Source organism: Ammospiza nelsoni, chromosome 22 (assembly GCF_027579445.1).
Source record: "Ammospiza nelsoni isolate bAmmNel1 chromosome 22, bAmmNel1.pri, whole genome shotgun sequence".
Classification (NCBI taxonomy): Eukaryota; Metazoa; Chordata; class Aves; order Passeriformes; family Passerellidae; genus Ammospiza; species Ammospiza nelsoni.
Window position 1 is genome coordinate 7,867,305 of NC_080654.1, and position 16,925 is coordinate 7,884,229.

The 16,925-nt window shown below is 53.1% G+C and overlaps 2 protein-coding genes across 3 annotated transcripts; one reads left to right on the forward strand and one right to left on the reverse strand.

The window, feature by feature from the left end:
• Positions 1–3,174: 3,174 nt before the first annotated feature.
• C22H1orf50 (chromosome 22 C1orf50 homolog) lies at positions 3,175–8,179 on the reverse strand. Its single transcript, XM_059487616.1, has 4 exons — positions 7,835–8,179; positions 6,863–6,949; positions 4,423–4,554; positions 3,175–3,759 (listed from the first exon to the last, which is right to left on the reverse strand). Exons 1-4 carry the CDS (start codon positions 8,177–8,179, stop codon positions 3,568–3,570), a joined length of 756 nt encoding a protein of 251 aa, XP_059343599.1. The 3' UTR covers positions 3,175–3,567.
• P3H1 (prolyl 3-hydroxylase 1) lies at positions 8,178–16,127 on the forward strand. 2 transcript variants are annotated; one of them, XM_059487614.1, is made up of 15 exons: positions 8,178–8,660; positions 9,055–9,207; positions 9,376–9,565; positions 10,034–10,165; positions 12,071–12,210; positions 12,904–12,993; positions 13,104–13,156; positions 13,518–13,639; positions 13,816–13,943; positions 14,060–14,155; positions 14,270–14,420; positions 14,897–15,014; positions 15,204–15,279; positions 15,446–15,586; positions 15,664–16,127. In XM_059487614.1, exons 1-15 carry the CDS (start codon positions 8,178–8,180, stop codon positions 15,775–15,777), a joined length of 2,187 nt encoding a protein of 728 aa, XP_059343597.1. In that variant the 3' UTR covers positions 15,778–16,127. The 2 variants fall into 2 exon arrangements, with proteins under 2 accessions (XP_059343597.1, XP_059343598.1); XM_059487615.1 differs by lacking the exons at positions 15,204–15,279; positions 15,446–15,586; positions 15,664–16,127 and having other exon boundaries at positions 14,829–14,928.
• Positions 16,128–16,925: the final 798 nt, after the last annotated feature.

Sequence of the window (16,925 nt, forward strand, 5' to 3'; positions counted from 1 at the left end):
TGTTTTGTTTGGGTTTGTTTTTTATTTTTGTCTTCTCTCCCTGGACCTGAGGCTGACATAAGAAGGGCCAGAGACCCACAATTCCTCCTGCTGGGACACTTCGTGGCTGAGAGGTGACACCCCAGAGCAGAGGGCACTTACGGCAGGTGCAATCCCCCTAACCACCCACATGGTTCAGGAATAAGAGGCTAGAAAGAAAATCTCCAGGCATGGCTACTTTCAGAAGCAAAGCAAAAATCTGGCCTGAAACAGAAAACTCCAGGCTAATTCAAATTTTAAAAGCTGGGAAGAGCTGCAAGTACCAGTGCCGGCAGCCTCAAGTTACCAAACATTGGCTCTGAGAATCACCTGGAATGGGTCAAACCCTCAGAGCATCTTTGTGGTGGACCTCTTAAATGAGCCCTGGTTCATCTGCATGGCCAAAAACAAAACAAAACCCACTCTGCCCAATGTAATGGTGTCAGAAGCACATCTGTGCCTTCTGCAAATATGAGACATCACTGGGGATTTTGAAAAGAGCCATTCCTTCTGAATATGCTCATTGCTGCCCTGAGCACTCACAAAAGAGCAAAGGAAGAGGAATCTTTTCAAAAGAATTTTCAAGATGAAATCATAAATAGGTATCAGTGTCTCACTGTCTCTTCCAGATGAATTTCAATGAAATCCCTGCCCTGTCAAGCACAAAGGCACCAGCTGGGTAGAGGCTGAGCCAAGTGGATGAGATCAAGAAGCTGGAGAGACCCTGGAGTCTCCCACGGGGTACCATCTCATCATTCCACCAGAAATTCATCCTCGCCACAAGCATCACAGGAGGCTCCACCTCAATCAGCTTCATCCTTGTCTGTGTTCCAGATTATGTGTTGCTTTGGCTTTAGAGCACCTTCCAGTATTTCTGATGATGCCTCAGTTCTTTGGCTTTAATTAGATCCCAACAATGCATGAGCAATATTGGGGGAATGGTTCCCCCTTTCCGTCAACCCCTCCCTGCACCAGCCTCATTCCCCACTCCCCACAGTGCCAAGAACACTGAGCAGCACTATGGGCTCATCACCTCCACGTCCCGTCTCTTAAGCCCTCCTTTGTCTTTTCATACAAAGCCATAGTGGTTTTGCTTTTTGGGAACAAATCCACGAGAAAGACTTGACAGCGCCTAGAGAACCTGCAGAACAGGGGTGAGCTGTGGGGTGTGGAGGGCCAGCGGTCCTGCTGGACACACAGGACATCCCACCAAAGGCTACAGAGGCCCACAACCACCACCCCCCGTCCTCTTGTGCGCGCCATGGTACAGATATTCATGATGGACACAGGTAAGACCGGGGCACAAATCCCCACTTCTCAGAGGAGCATAAATCAGCACGCATGAAAATCTGGTGTTGCTATAATTAGCAGCACACAAAGTCCATGCAGTAATTAACTTTCTCCCTTCCAAATCAAGATATAATAGCATGCAGTAAAATCAAACTCAAGGCAATGAAACAAGCAGAGAAAAACCCTGTCAAATTTGGCACCTGTAACTTGATAAGGAATTAATTATAGCCTGGTCTAATACTACTACTACTACTAATAATAATAAATTGGTGTTAATATGCCCTTGTGCTCCAAGTGAGGAAAGATATTGAGAAAAATGTCCCATATTGAATCCAAGGAACAGGTTTCTGTCAAACAGAGGCTCTGCCATGGTGGGATGTAGGTGAGCTACTGCACTGGACACAGCTAGAAGAAAATCTGGGACAAAAAAAAATCCTGGGCTGCTAGGGAGCTGCCCCAAACCTCCCAATCCTCCGTAACACCAGCAGGAAACAGCTCTTCCCATGATGAACTGCCACTGCCAGCAGCCTTGAGCATCTCCCAGTGCGTGGGGATGAGGACAGAGGGACACTTGAGGTGCGGCTGTGTCCTGCAAAGGGGGAATAAACTCCAGCAGTGACAAAACACAGTGACAGTGCTGGTCCCCAAGGGTCTCGTTTTTGCAGATGCCCTCACAGCTGGGCTCCACCAAGAAGCACCAACTCCATCCATAGCCAGCCCAGACCCGAAGGTCAGAATTCAGCTCCTACAAGTGGACACCAACCCTCCCACGTTGCCCACGGAGATGGCAAGGCAGTTGTGTACATGTAATGCCTGGAGCAGCATATAAGATCATCTTGTAATGTCAGGAAAGTGAGCAAGTCATGGGAGAATCCAACCAGATCTAATGTTACATACCAGGATCCAACCTGGACATCCTCTCTGTCAGTAAATTACAACTTTGGCTCCTCACAGAAAAGCAGGCAACTTCCTGAAGAAGCCCCGTGTGGCTGAGCACGGAGAGGATATCTCCTCAGCAGCTCTGATCTTTACTTCTCCTTGGTTTTCCTAGGTGGAAAAAACATGCTGGAAGTGTCCTACCAGCTCCACGTGCCACTAAGTCCTCCTGACAAAGCTAAAGGTATTTTTGCCACGCAGGAAAAACACCGGGCCTGTCTTGGTGGTACATGTGAGATAACAGTTGATTTATTTTACTCTCCCCACTGCTCTGGCATAAAGTCATCCAGTATCCTGCCTCTACCTGGCAGCTCATGCACTCACATCCAAGGGGGAGTGCATGAGGATGTGTGTCGCAGACATCTTTTTATGAAAATCCTTTTCTTAGGATTTTTTCCTGCTGAGAAGCTACAGCAACAAAATGTAAACAACAGTTATCTGCTGCTGTGGAATGCATCAGGTGTGACTGTGATTGGCCCATCTTGAATGTTTACAATTAATGGCCAACCACAGACCAGTTAGCTTGGACTCTCTGTCTGAGCCACAAACTTTTGTTATTCACTCCTTTCTATTCTTAGCTTAGCTAGCCTTCTGAGAAGAAACTTCCTTCTATTCTTTAGTATAGTTATAATGTAATATATATATCATAAAATAATAAATCAAGCCTTCTGAAATATAGAGTCAGATCTACATCTCTTCCCTCATCCTGAAAACCCCTGTGAACACTGTCACAGATGTCAAACACACATCATCTGAAGAGCACCTGAAGCCTGCATGGCACTTTTGAGAATGCTCTTTCCAGAGAAAAGAGCTTCGGGTCACCCTATGTTCCCAGCTCAGGGATTCAGACCAGCTAGGACAGAGACCAGAAGACTCACCACAACAGACCCTTTGCACAGGCTTTTGACTACTCTTCCCAGGCCACAGAGCTCTTTAAACATGTGGATTTTAATAAGGGGGAAAATCCAGCCCTGAGATCATTACCTGACGCACTCACAGTGAGGTACACCAGAGCCAGGCAGATAGGAGATATTATTTCACAGCATTAGCACATCTACCCCAAGCATTTCTGCTTTTTGCTCCAAGCACTCTTGGAACTGACAACTCCTGGTACAGGTCAATAAAGTAAATTATTGGCATAGGTCAATAAAGTAAATTATTCAATTACTATAAAATCCAGTAAGACTGAATGCAGAATTAGTCTCCTTAAAGCACAAAAACAATCAGCATTTTTGTTTCTTGGTCTCTTTCCACCTCGCCTTTGGCAGCATACAGGCACTGTGTCCCCTCACTCAGGGACTCTGCTCAGGGGATCCTGTGGGGTCACTTGTGTGACTTGGTCAGGCCCTGGAAGTTGGGCTCCATGCACAGGGGCAGTGCTGCCTGCTGGTTCAGCAGCTTCTCCAGGACAGTTATTTCAGCATCTCGTCTCTCTATGTCCTCAAACGGAGTCCAGGACATGTCATGCTGGAGCTTATAGGCACCAAGAAATTCATGGGGAGTGGTACCCCATTCCTGGTGGAGAAAAGAGAGATTCCATCAGTGTTCAGTTTTCCTTGGAGGTGGGCTGTGCTGTCCTTAAGCCCTACTACCTTTGAAGCAGTCCCAGCTACACAACCATACCATTTCCTAACCTAAAAATAAGCTCAGCTACCCCAAGTCCAAGATCAGGCTGAGCTCCAGCACTACTGACAGAGGAAGGCTTGTGGACACAAGATCTCCCTGACCTGCCCTGAAGCCTTCACCCTGTATGTAAGAATATGGGTAGTCTGGAAGGAGGAGATCTCTAAGACCATCACCTCAGCTGCAGGCAAACTCAGTTCCTGGGCTGAAGTTCCTAAGAGACTGTCCTACCAGGCAGCCACACCAGCCAGCGAAGGCTCAGGGCACGTAGGCGGTTCTTTCCTCCCAGACAACGAACCACAGGTACCAAAAGACAAAATTCAGATCCATGCTCCAAAGGGCTTCTTGCCATTCTTCATCAAGAGCCAGAGAACTCTGTAAGATGGCTCTGGCTCCAGCAGACTAACCCAGAGCAACGGCAAACACCAAACCTGAGTAGGGACAAACAAATGCCCCCATCCAGCTGCTGCTTTTGCCTGAGCTTCATATGTTCCCAAGCACCAGAAACACTACTTTTTTCCCCTCCCTACTTTTTCATGGCCTGTAACCACCCACCTTAGGAGACAGAATGGAGAAATACCGCTGCCCACTCTCCCGCCTGTACATGTAGTAAACGTTTCCCGGCTTCTTCACAATGTTGCAGGCTACCTGGTTCAGATCAGCATCCCTGTTAGCTTCATCTAAGACCTGGAATAACAAAACATCTTTACACTTGAAATAAAATAACAACATGCCATTGCCTCCCAGCCATAGCCCAAGACACATCACTCGACCTACGGGTCACAAGGCCTTGATCTCCCTGCCACACAGGAAGGAGACGTTTTCCAGAGATAAAGTTTTTTCCAATTCTTCCCTGTCAGTAGGACTTCAGAGAACATCTCCACAGAGGTGGAGATACCTCTGCATCTCACCCCAGATTCATCTCTATACTTGATGCCACCACACGTTGGGCTTATTCCTCACCTCCACACACAGCTGCTGGACTGGGGCCTTGTCTTGGTTTGAAAAGACCGGTGTCTGCTAAGGAAGGCAGGAACCTCTCTTGAAATGGAAAATGTAAACCTCCTCCCTCCAAACTGTTATAGTTTTGAAATTAAGGGGGCTCTGAGGCAAAGATACGGAAGTAGGAATAACAGTTCTTTATTAAGAAAAAAAAATAAAAACAAAAATGCAGTAATACAAAACAACACTGACAGAGTCAGAAATATGACCTCACACCCTGTTGGTCAGGCTGTTGGTAGCAGTCTGACTAAATAATAACTGCAGTCCTCCTGCAGTGCCAGCTGTGGTTCTGTTGAAGCAGTGATCCTGTAGAAGGGTGGAGTTTTCCTCTGAAGGTCCAGGGGTGATGTAAATGGGCCTGGTATTTCTCTGGAAATCCAGTGGAAAAGAAAGCTGCTCCTCTAGGAATCAAGTGGGAAAAGGCTGACTGTGGTGTTCCAAATCTCAGATTATATTCAGGTAGGAATGCTTGGCTCCTCCCCCTGGGCAGAGCATCTCCCAGTGGGATGATAACTTTATCAGTCATGCAGTGACACTCAATGCCCATTGACAGAAGATATCTCCCGGGAAGGAGGATGGGTCATGGCAGACATAAGGAAAACTGCCCCACCTGGTTTTAACAGGTGGCCCAATTAACAGAAGATAAGTGCCCCACCTCTAACAGCTGGTAATAGAATACACACCCCCAGCCACAACTTGCATTTGCAACCAAAGACAGGCCTTTCTGCTGTGCCCCGAAAGGGAAGGGGCAGCAAACAAAGGAGAATTCATCTCCCCAGTTCCACCACCTGACTGCTCCAGCTCCACCAGTTAATGATTACATGATGCAATGGCCTCAATGGCAGTGGGCCAGTTGCAATGACTGGCAGATCCTTCCTCACTCTGGCTCCTGATTTTACTATGAAGAATGGAAAGCTAGACTGATGAACACAGCCAAGTGCTGCTGTGTACTCCTGGGACCACCCACTCCAGCAAACCCATCCAGACAAACATGAAACCAAGCTTATGACTGGATAGAGAACTCGTCTTTCCCAGTAGGGAGGCCGGAGAAACCACTAGAACTATCACCCTTTAAGTAGGTGGGATGTAGAAGCAGGCAAGGAGAAACACAAGGAGAAACACCCCTCCTAGGTTAGGGTGAGAAGTACCTCACTCCCATAAGCCTTTGCAGGCACATGTTAATATCTTAAGTTCCATTGGCTCATACAGTTGCTCCACCCCAGTTCAGTCCCTATTCACCATATTTGTACGTTCCCTAGAGAGTTCTTCCCTCTCCTGATCCCCATTGTCTCAGTTTGATTCAGTGTTCCACCCCTGTTACCCTATTGGTTCCCCTGGTTGGCTGCCCCTCCTCTGCACCGTTTTCACTTGTTCCCATCGGACCTTAACCCTCAGAGCCACCCCTTTTTCACCATATAAAACCCTGTGCCCTCAGTCCAAGTTTGTCCTTGTCCCTGGATTCCCTTTCAGACTCTGTAGACTGTCCCTGAACTTCCATACAAAGACCTGTCCTTTGCCTCTGTTGTCAGCTCTCACAGCGAGCGTGCTCCAGGCCCTGAAAGCGCTAGTCGCTCACAGAGGAATCCACTGAAGTGCACAATTTACCCCAGGGCCTCAGATCCAGCTAGGGCCACATCATCACTGCATCAGATCCTTCCAAGAGCATAGTGCACACACAAATCACCAGTTCCAAAACCAGTCATCTCTTTCTGTCCTGGTACCCGCGAGCTGTTTTGGACCACCTGCCCTTGCCCCCCTACTTTATTCATAAAGTCCTTCCTGGTTTGGTGAGGACACAGGGAAAGCACAAAAATCAACCCTCCCCCATCCCCCTTGACACTGGACAATAAATCTCCTTATTTTTCCACTAAATCTTCTCTGCTCAGCTCCTAGCTCCAATTCACATGTAGGCCACAGCCCTTCCCAAATGCCCAGCAGCGGCAGCAGATGCTCATCTCCCAAGGCAATGAGCCTTCTGCCCATCCTTGCTCACCTTCCGCGCCTGCTCCTGCAGGTGCCGGATCTGCTCAGCGATGACTGTCAGTTTGCTGCAGGCATTTGCTCGGACAAAGTCATTGGCCTGGGAGAGAAAATTGGGCAGGTCAGAACAGGAAGAACGACAGCCCTCTGGACTGTGCTGAGCCAGCTGTGGTCAAGCTCAAGGCATCCACAGAGTTGGGGGGTGCGGGAGCTGTCCTGGCACCCCTGGGCAGGAGCAAGGAGCAGGAGCTGTCTGGATAGGCTGAGGGGCAGGGAGAGGGAGCAGCAGGACATACTGGGAGGCAACGGGTTGGACTGGGAGGTAGTGGGCTACACAGGGAGCAGGCAGTAGGACATACACTGAGCTTTAAGGTGAAGCTCTGAGGAACATCACCAGAGATCAGTAGGATGTACTATGAGGCACTGGAGAAATAGTGTAACATACTGGAGCGCACTGGGAGGACCAGTAGAACATATCAGGAAAACCTGGGGAGGACTGAGAGGCAGGATGGACTGAGAATCACTGAAGCAGTCATAGAACATATCAGGGGTGCTAGGATGGACTGGCAGCATGGTAGTGGGAGGCATCTGTACATGCTGCTGTGAACTATATATAGGGGGACATACTGGGAGGCAGCAGGGCATACTGGAATGGGACTTCAGTGGGATGCTCTGAGTCACTGTGGGGCAGCAAGGCACAGTGGGAAGCACTGAAGTGCAATGAGAGGTTCTGGAGACACCAACAACGTGGGAACTCGGGACGATGCCGGCGGGGCACTGCAACATACTGGGAGGGGACAGTGGGAGATTGTGGGAATCAGCACAGGACACACCAGGAGGCCGCCGGGGTCACCGGAAAGCAGCGGGACGTGCTGGGAGTCGCCAAGGCCGCCGCCGCCTGAGAAGGCCCGGAGAGGTCCGGGAAGCAGCGGACAGCGAGCCCAGCCCTGCCCCCGCAGCCCCGTCGCTGGGACCCGGCCCTCACCTGCTGCACCTGCTGGGCCAGGGCCACTAGGTCACCGGGGTCCCCGACGCGGCCGGCGCGGCCTGCGCTGCCCTCGACCAGGGCCAGCCCGGGGCCGGGACCCGGGCCGGGGCCGGGGCCGTCATCCCCGGGCTCCGAGCCGCCCTCCGCCATGGACAGCCACGACCCACGGCTTCCGCCCGCTGGAGAGGCTTCCGCTGAGGCGTCAGCACGCACGGTGAGGGGCGCGACCGTGGCGGGGCTCTGCTGGCGCTGATTGGCCGGCGGCGGGGCGGAGGGGGCGGAGTTAGTATCGCTCCGGCGCCCGGGCTGGCTGGTGCCGCGCTTCGGCCGGCGCTCGGACATGGCGCTGTCGCCGCCGCTTCTGCTGCTGCCGCTGCTGATGGTGCTGCTGGCGCGGGCGGCCACGCCACCGGAACCGGTCCTGGTCCCGGTCCCGACCCTAGCACCGGGCGACCCGCCGTTGCCCGCCCAGTCCCCGGACGCGCTGTTCGCCGCCGGTGCCGAGGCGTACGCGCGGGGGGACTGGCCCACCGTAGTGCTGCAGATGGAGCGGGCGCTGCGGGCGCGGGCCGCCGTGCGCTCCCGTCTGATGCGGTGCCGCCTGCGCTGCGCCAACGCCACAGCGGGGCCGGCGGAGGCGACCGAGTCCCAGCCCGACCCGGTGCTCCGGGACTTGCGGTTCTTTCGTGCGCTGCTTCGCCGCGCCGCCTGCCTGCGGGACTGCGGGCCCGCTGCGCCCTCCCGATACCGCCTGAGCGAGGAGCTGGACCGGGAGTTCAGCCGGCGCAGCCCCTACAACTACCTCCAGGTCGCCTATTTCAAGGTGCGGCACCGGCGGCGGGGAAGGAAAGCGAAAGGGGGAGGGGAAGGAAAGGAAAGGGGTGTCCCGCTACGACGGGTTTTGGGACGGACGGGATGCACGGGGGATCCCGGAATCAGGCGGGAGGATGGATGGGTGGGACCGGGTGAACCGGCCAGTGGCGATCCCGGTCCCGGGCCGCCGGGAGGGTTCGGTGTCTGCCCCGGCGGAGTGAGGTTGCCGGCTGGCAGTCTCGGCCTTGCCCCCCCGCCTTCGCGCCCCCCCACCAGTGCCACGTCGGAGCTCGCCGGAGCCGCCCCCGTCACCGCCCTCCGCCCCGGCTGCCGGGATGCCCCGGGGACGGGTGTCCGCTCCGCTCTGCACGGGATCCGCGCTGTCTCACCCTCGTCCCACCCAGATGAACCGGCCAGCGCAGGCGGCGGCGGCCGCTCACACTTTCTTCGTGGCCAACCCCGGGCACCAGGAGATGAGGCAAAACCTGGAGTACTACCAGGCCATGGTGGGAGTCCACGAGGATGACTTCACTGACCTGGAGGCCAAACCCCACCTGGTGAGAACCTCCCTTCCCAAAGTCCCTGTCCGCTGTGCAACCCAGGGCAATCACACCACAGCTGCTAGCTCAGAGAGCTCGTGAGGTGCCATTGTGGTGGGGATGAGACGACCCATCACAGGGGGGTGAAGCACTGAGATCCCCTCATCGTTTCTCATCCTTCCGCAGAGCGAATTTCAGCTGGGCATCCGGTTTTACACAGAGGAGCAGCCAGCTGCTGCCATCCTGCACCTGGAGAAGGCGCTGGAGGAGTATTTTGTGGCAGACGCTGAATGCCGCGCTCTCTGCGAGGGACCGTATGACTACGAGGGTTACAACTACCTTGAGTACAATGCAGACCTTTTCCAGGCCATTACAGGTGGGAGCCATGCCTTCTGTGTCCTGTCACAAGAGTTGAGTACAATTCTCAGGAGGTTGATCCACAAAGACCTGGGGTGGGGGTAGGGGCTCCCTGAAGAGTGGAAACCCCATCCTAGCTTTCACTAGGGAAGGTGTGGCTAGTAAATGGCAGGAGGTGTTTACCTGCACTTAGCACTGGGACTGATGTCCAGGAATTCTCCTAATTCCAGAGGAACATGGAAAGACAGAAGAGAGACCAGTAGAGGGTCACCAGGATCTGATGGGAGGCTGATGATGGCTAGTCCGTCCTGAGAGAGCACCACAACCCCACACTGGTCAACTCTGAGGTGGACAACCCCCATCCCTGAGGGTTTTCCACTACCAAAAAGCTTGCAACAACCCCAGTATGAGCAGGAGATTGAATACCCCTCAGGGTCCTGCCCATCAGCCCGTGGGTGACTGTGAGCATGGTGTTTTTCTCTTCCAGATCACTCCATGCAAGTGCTAAGCTGCAAGCAGGGCTGTGTCACAGAGCTGGCCTCCCAGCCTGGCCAGGAGAAGCCTCTGGAGGATTTCCTGCCCTCGCACTTCAACTATCTGCAGTTTGCCTACTACAACAGTAAGCAGCTCCCCACCTCATCCTCTGTGGTTGTCAGCACTCAGCACTCTGCCTGAAATCATAGATTCCTTAGAGTGGTTTGGTGGGGAAAGGGCCATCTTCAGTACAACTGAAGATGAAGGGACATCTAGCACTGGTCACTCAGATCTCCCAGAGCCCCATCCAACCCAGTCTCTAACACTCTGGGCACAGACTGCCCAGACTAAAATTCCTTCCTTATGGCCAACCTGATTCCTTCCCTGGCACAGACTGCCCAGACCTAAAATTCCTTCTTTATGGCCAACCTCATGCTGCCCTTGTTCAGTTTAAGACAATTCCCCTTGTCCAGTCACTATAAACCTTATAAACTACAAAAGTTGTCTTCATCTCTCTTGTGGCCACTCTTGGTACGGGAAGGCCATCAAGATCTCTCAGGAGCCTTCTCATGTCCAGGTTCAACAAGCCAAATTCTCTCAGCCTTTCTTCACAGAGGGGCTCCAGTCCTCTGAGCGTTTTGGTGGCCTCCTCTGGACCTGCACTAATGAGTCCATATCCTTATGCTGGGGAACCCAGAGCTGGACGCAGCACTGCAAGTGGCATGTCACCAGAGTGGAGCAGAGGGGCAGAATCCTTCCCTCACCTGTTGCCCATGCTGCCAGGGATCAGCCTGGGGAGGGGGGGCTTCTGAGCTGCTAGTGCACATGGATGGGTCCTGTGCAATTTTTCATCCACTATTAACTCCATATCCTTCTCCTCTGGGTGCTCTAATCCCATCCATCCCCCCATCTTCACTGATACTGCTGGAGAGCCTTCCACTGGGCCTTGTACTTCATGAGGTTCAACAGGCATGTTCCTCCTGCCTGAAACATTCTCCAGGAGATTAGGTCACTCTGTGCTTGGCTGCAGTCCCTGTCCACGTTGCTTTATTACTGGGCAGCTTCACTTCTCAAGTGAAACAACAGCCGAGAGAAACATTTTTTTTCCTCCTTGCCAGCTGTCCACCTCTTGCCTCAAATCACAGCAGCACACTCCCACTGCAGAAGAGTTACAACCCAGGAAAATACACCTGATTTGATTTCATTTTATTTCATATATATTCATTTTTATATATGAAATATAAAATATTTCATATTTTATACTTCTTTAGAAAAGTATAAGATGTTTCTGTGTGAATTTCTCCAAAAGGAGGGGAAAAATATGAAGTCCAAGAGAATACAAATCCTCAAGAAGAGACAGCTGTGAGGGGACCTCATCAATGTTTGTCAGTATCTGCAGGGTAACGCTGGAGGATGTGATCAGGCTCTGCTCCGTGGTGCTGAGCAATAGGACAAGAGCCAGAAACTCATGGCTAGGAAGTTCCATCTGGATATGAGGATGTTTGCAGCGACTGAGCACTGAAGAGATTGTCCAGAGAGGGTGTTACATCTCTCACTGGGGATATTCCAGGCAATCTGGACACAGTCCTGTGCTGTATGCTCTCAGAGGACCCTGCTTGAGCTGAGAGGTTGGGCCAGATGACCCACTGTGGTCCCTTCCAATCTGACTCATTCTGTGATTTTGTGATGCTGTGAAAGACCACATGAAATTGGGGTAGGATGTTTCAGTGGCTGGAAACTGCAGGTTTGCCAGTAAATGGTTGGGTCTGGCTCCTCTAAATAGGCTTTGTCATGTTTTCCAAGTGAGAAAAGTACCCAAGCTGTACGAGTACCCCTGGTTTCTGCTGTGATGGTTTCTGGAGAGAGGAGAGCACCACAGAGTCTGAATTTTGCCTTTGTGGCAGCAGTTATCCTTGCCCCAGGGGATCTGCCCTACTTGTGACACAGTTTGGAACACAAGGACTATGTCTTTCATCTCTCCTCCATATCTGTCTTTGTTCTGCCTCCAGTGTCCTTGGACGTGCCATTAACAGCCCATTTCTCATTGCAGATGGGAATTATGAAAAAGCCATTGAATGCGCCAAGACCTATTTGCTCTTCTTCCCACATGACGAGGTGATGAACCAAAATTTGGCCTATTACACTGCTGTCCTGGGGGAAAACCTGGCCAGACCCATCCAGCCGCGAAAGGTGAGCAATCAGAAGGACGAACGATTGTAGGGACATCTTCTCTTCTCACTGGGGACCTTTGCAGAAGCTGTAGGTTCTCTTCTGTACCAGATACCGAAGGTGGACAGGAATGGGTGGATTTAAGGTCAGACAACCTGGAAAGTAGCTGAAAAACATCACTGGCAAAATGTCTTAGGCCAAGTGAAGTTGGATGACAGGCACACATGGACCCTTTCTTGATAGAGGGGGCTGTGAGAGGCAGGTGGACAATCTTTTTAGGAGGATCTGAGGCTACCTCTGTTGCACTTTTCCACAGCTGAAGTGAAATTGCTTAAAAAGGAGAGGATTTGGCTTCAAAATAGCCAAATCTGGATGGCCAGGTCCTGCCTGGGATGTGATAGGCATGGATGGGAGTATCTGCCCCACACCAGTTGGAGTAGGGGAAGGGAAACTGCTCCTAAAGAGCTTCCTGCATAAGGGACACACATGTGCCTCTGCTCAACTGTCATGTCCCCAGGGCTTGTCCACAGGGAAGTTCAGACAGGATGGGGAATGCCACTTTCTGCCCAGCTGCCAGATAGAGCAGGAAACAAGGCTGCGGGTCTGGAGCAAGGACCACAGGAATGGTGTAAACCTGCATCTTCCTGCCCACGTTCGGGGTTTTTCAGAATCCTCCTGCTCTACCTCACCCCATCCCTCTGCCCCTTGCCACAGGAGATCCAGGCATATTACCAGCAGAGTCTGATGGAGAAGGAGCTGCTCTTCTTCAGCTATGACGTCTTTGGCATCCCTTTTGTGGACCCGGTGGGTGATGTGAGACCAGGGTGATGCAGTGGCCAGATGGAATGCAGATGAGGGATCTGTGTCCTGGCCAGATCTTTGTCCAGTTCCTGATGTTGTTCTTCTGGTGGCAGGACACATGGACACCTGAAGAGGTGATACCAAAAAGACTGCGAGAGAAACAGAAGTGAGTGCTGTCCCCAGCCAAGCTCACCCAATGGGGGTCTGACAGGACAAACCTTTCTTCCAGTGTGGGCTTTGGGCCAAAGGACATAGCATAGAGCTCCTGGCAGGGGATGTTTTGATGCTGGGACTGGAAGAGGCTGCTGGAGGGCAGAACTTTATTTGCCATCAGCCCATGGGATGATGGGCATGTGTAGGTCACCCCAGACACCTCAGAGTGAGGGATGCATTGAGGTGACTCTCCAGTCTAGGTGCGAGCTTTGTTACGAGCACCTGAGACAGCTTGTCCTGCCCTTGTGTTAGTGGCCCTCATTTCTGGTGTGGGGACAGTGGGGTGGTGGTGCTGATGGCTGCCGCATGCCCAGGGTGGAGCGGGAGACTGCAGCACGCATCTCTGAGGAAATCGGCAACCTCATGAAGGAGATTGAGACACTGGTGGAGGAGAAGGCCAAAGAGTCTGCCGACATGAGCAAGTTCATCCGAGAAGGTGGAGAAGGCCAGGAGGGGAGGTGGGATGGAGACCTTTGTGACCCCTGCTGCTAGTTCACAGTCCCTCTACACATGGGTGGCAGCAGGAGCAGGTGGAGGGACCACAGCTTCCCCCAGCCCTACCAGAGCTGGTGGCATCTCTCCCCACATCCACCAATCCCACTTGTGCCACAGGTGGCCCTTTGGTGTACGAAGGAGCCAGTGTCACCATGAACTCCAAGGCCCTGAATGGCTCCCAGCGTGTTGTGGTGGATGGAGTCCTGTCTGCTGAGGAGTGCCGAGAACTGCAGAGACTCACTAACGTGAGTGCAAGAACAGGTAGAGAAGGCAGGGGTGGATAGAGGATGCCATCTATCCATCAAGGGGTCCCATCCTGCAGCTCACACATCAGACCAGTAACACAAATCGGGTTTTACAGGCGGCTGCCTCGGCTGGAGATGGCTATCGGGGGAAGACCTCTCCTCACACTCCCAGCGAGACCTTCTATGGCGTGACCGTCCTCAAGGCCCTCAAGGTTGGGGTGGCTGTGTGGAGAAACAGGCTGTGGGGACAAGGTAGGGTAGTTTTGGGGGAGATGGTTGCCCATGCCCATATGGGGCTGAGTCCCTGTCCTGTCTGTCCTCCACAGCTGGGGCAGGAGGGGAAGGTGCCCCTGCACAGTGCCTACTTGTACTACAACGTGACAGAGAAGGTGCGGCACATGATTGCGTCCTACTTCCGCCTGGAGGTCCCACTCCACTTCTCCTACTCCCACCTAGTGTGCCGCACAGCCATTGATGGTGAGTGTGGCCCAGAGGAACAAGTCTTTTGTCTTTTCCTGTCTGGATCTCCTCTAACAGCTGGAGTGGTGTAGTCTTGGACCTTTCTTTGGAGACCTCCTTGCTGCTCCCTAACCCACTCTTCTTCCCAGGAGGGTGTAGGAAGCTTGTCCCTAAGCCCAGTTTGGGAAGATGAGCAGCAGCTCTGCTGGTTGCCTCTAACAGGGCAGATGGCCTCATGCCATACAGGATTTCATCATTCTGAGGCATTTTGGGATGGGCGCTGAGAGAGGTTGTACCTGGAGGGCCATGGAAGTGCCATGGGACAAGTCAACAGTGTTTTATGCCACCCAAATGGCCTTGCACGATCCACGCTCCAGCAAGTGGAAGTGCTTTAGGCTAATGCATGACTTTCTTGTCATCTACAAGCACGGGATACTTGGGGATGGACCCTGTTCTTGCACAGAGGGCTCCTGACGTGCCCTGTTCTACCCTAGAGAAGCAAGAAGGCCGGAGTGACAACAGCCATGAGGTGCATGTGGACAACTGCATTCTCAATGCAGAGGCACTGTTGTGCGTGAAGGAACCCCCAGCCTACACTTTCCGGGATTACAGGTACTGGTGGTGGCTGTCAGCTGCAGCTTCCCCACCTAAGGGTACCACGATTCGGTGGCACCTGAGTTGGGAGGAGCAAGGTAGGAGGTACACCAGACCTGGGCTTTCTTGCCTCTGGCTATTGCCATGGTGCTGGAGAGCTCTGGTGATGGTTACTTGTCACCTCCACTTGTCCCCTGCTCCCTTTAGTGCAATCCTCTACCTCAATGGGGACTTTGAAGGAGGAGCTTTCTACTTCACCGAGCTGGATGCCAAGACTGAGACCGTGAGTAGCTCAGCTCCAAGGATCCATGTGCAGCACCAAATCTAGCTCCTGGCCTGTTGGCCCTGTGCCCTGGGAACATCCCCTGAGCCACTGCAAAAGATGAGCTTGGGTTGAGGGGAACCAACTCACCCCTGACTGGGGTCTCCTGGTCTCGCACCCTTGACAGGCAGAGGTCCAGCCGCAGTGTGGCCGTGCTGTGGGCTTCTCCTCTGGCTCAGAGAACCCCCACGGGGTGAAAGCTGTGACCAAGGGTCAGCGCTGCGCTATTGCCCTCTGGTTCACCCTGGACCCTCGGCACAGTGAGCGGGTAAGCTCCCTCCCAGCAATGCGTAGGGGTTTTGGCTGGGACAGTGGCTATGCTTACCACTATGGGTCTGCCCACAGGAGCGTGTGCAGGCAGATGACCTGGTGAAGATGCTTTTCAGTGTGGAAGAGGGGGATTTGGAGCCAGAGAAGGAATCACCAGCTGCCGTTGCGGTCGGGAAGGATGAGCTGTGACATCCTACAGGGACCAGGACGTCTTTGCTGGGTCTAGTCATGTCAGCATTGTGGCTTCAAGCTGCATAGTCATAAGGGTAACATAGGGGATCCCCTCTGCCCCCAACCCAGTTGGAGTGGGCTTTGGGGAATGCTGTGTACTACCCCTGCAGCATCCAGTATTCCCCTGTGGAGCTGACCTGGGGTGTGTGATGGAGGCTCAGGGGTGGGTGACATGGGGACAAGGGAGGGATGCTCTGTTAGGGGTGGGGTCCTGGTGCCAATGGGTGCAGATGTGTGCCTTTCCTGAACTTGGAGGTATGTAAGTGCCTTCTGCAGAAAATGCGTGAATAAAGGTATTTTTTTTCTAAGCTGTTGCCTTCCAGGTGGGGACTGAAGGCTGGTGTCACCCTTTGGCTGTTGTCAGTGTTGGGGTACAACCTTCCCTCCTGGCAAGCGTCTACCCAGGAGTGTTGTAGCCCTGTAAGCCTCACAAAGGTGTTTATGGGAGACAAGGTGTCCCAGGGGCAGTAGCAGCAATGCAGTCTCTGGCTGAGCATCCCCTGGACCTCGCTCCCATAACGTGGGAAGGAACCCACCATTCCAGTGAGGAGGGAACTGTCCTTGAACAAGAAGAACATTGAGCACCCTGGCACTCCCGGACAGGGCATTCAATTGTTCCTGCAGATGTCTCGCCATTACCATAACCATCCCGGGAATGTGGGCAAAAAAATCCTGCCCCATGTGCAGCCACCCAGCACCCCTATTTCACTTGGAGGGCCATTCAGCATTGGGGTGGGCAAGGGAGGATCTGGAGAATGTTTTCTCCAGGATGAACATACAGTCCCAGTGTAGGCTGCCCACCGTCCCAGTGTCCACCCCCAGCTGCCTGAGTTCGTGAGCAGACTGCTGATGAGGCCATGGCAGTTAACGATTGCCAGGTCCTGGGGCTGCAATGGGCTTGGTGTCACCAGGGTGGTGGCACATGTTCCCCACACCCCCGCAGGCATACACCACTGACAATGGCTTCTCTTGTTGGTGCCATGGTGGCATGGTGTGCCTGAATTCCCTCAGTGAATGAACTGTTTCCCTGCTCCCTGCTGAATTCCTGGAGTGACCCCTGGGGCCTCTGGGGGCTCCCCGTCCACGGCAGGAGGTCAAGGATGGTA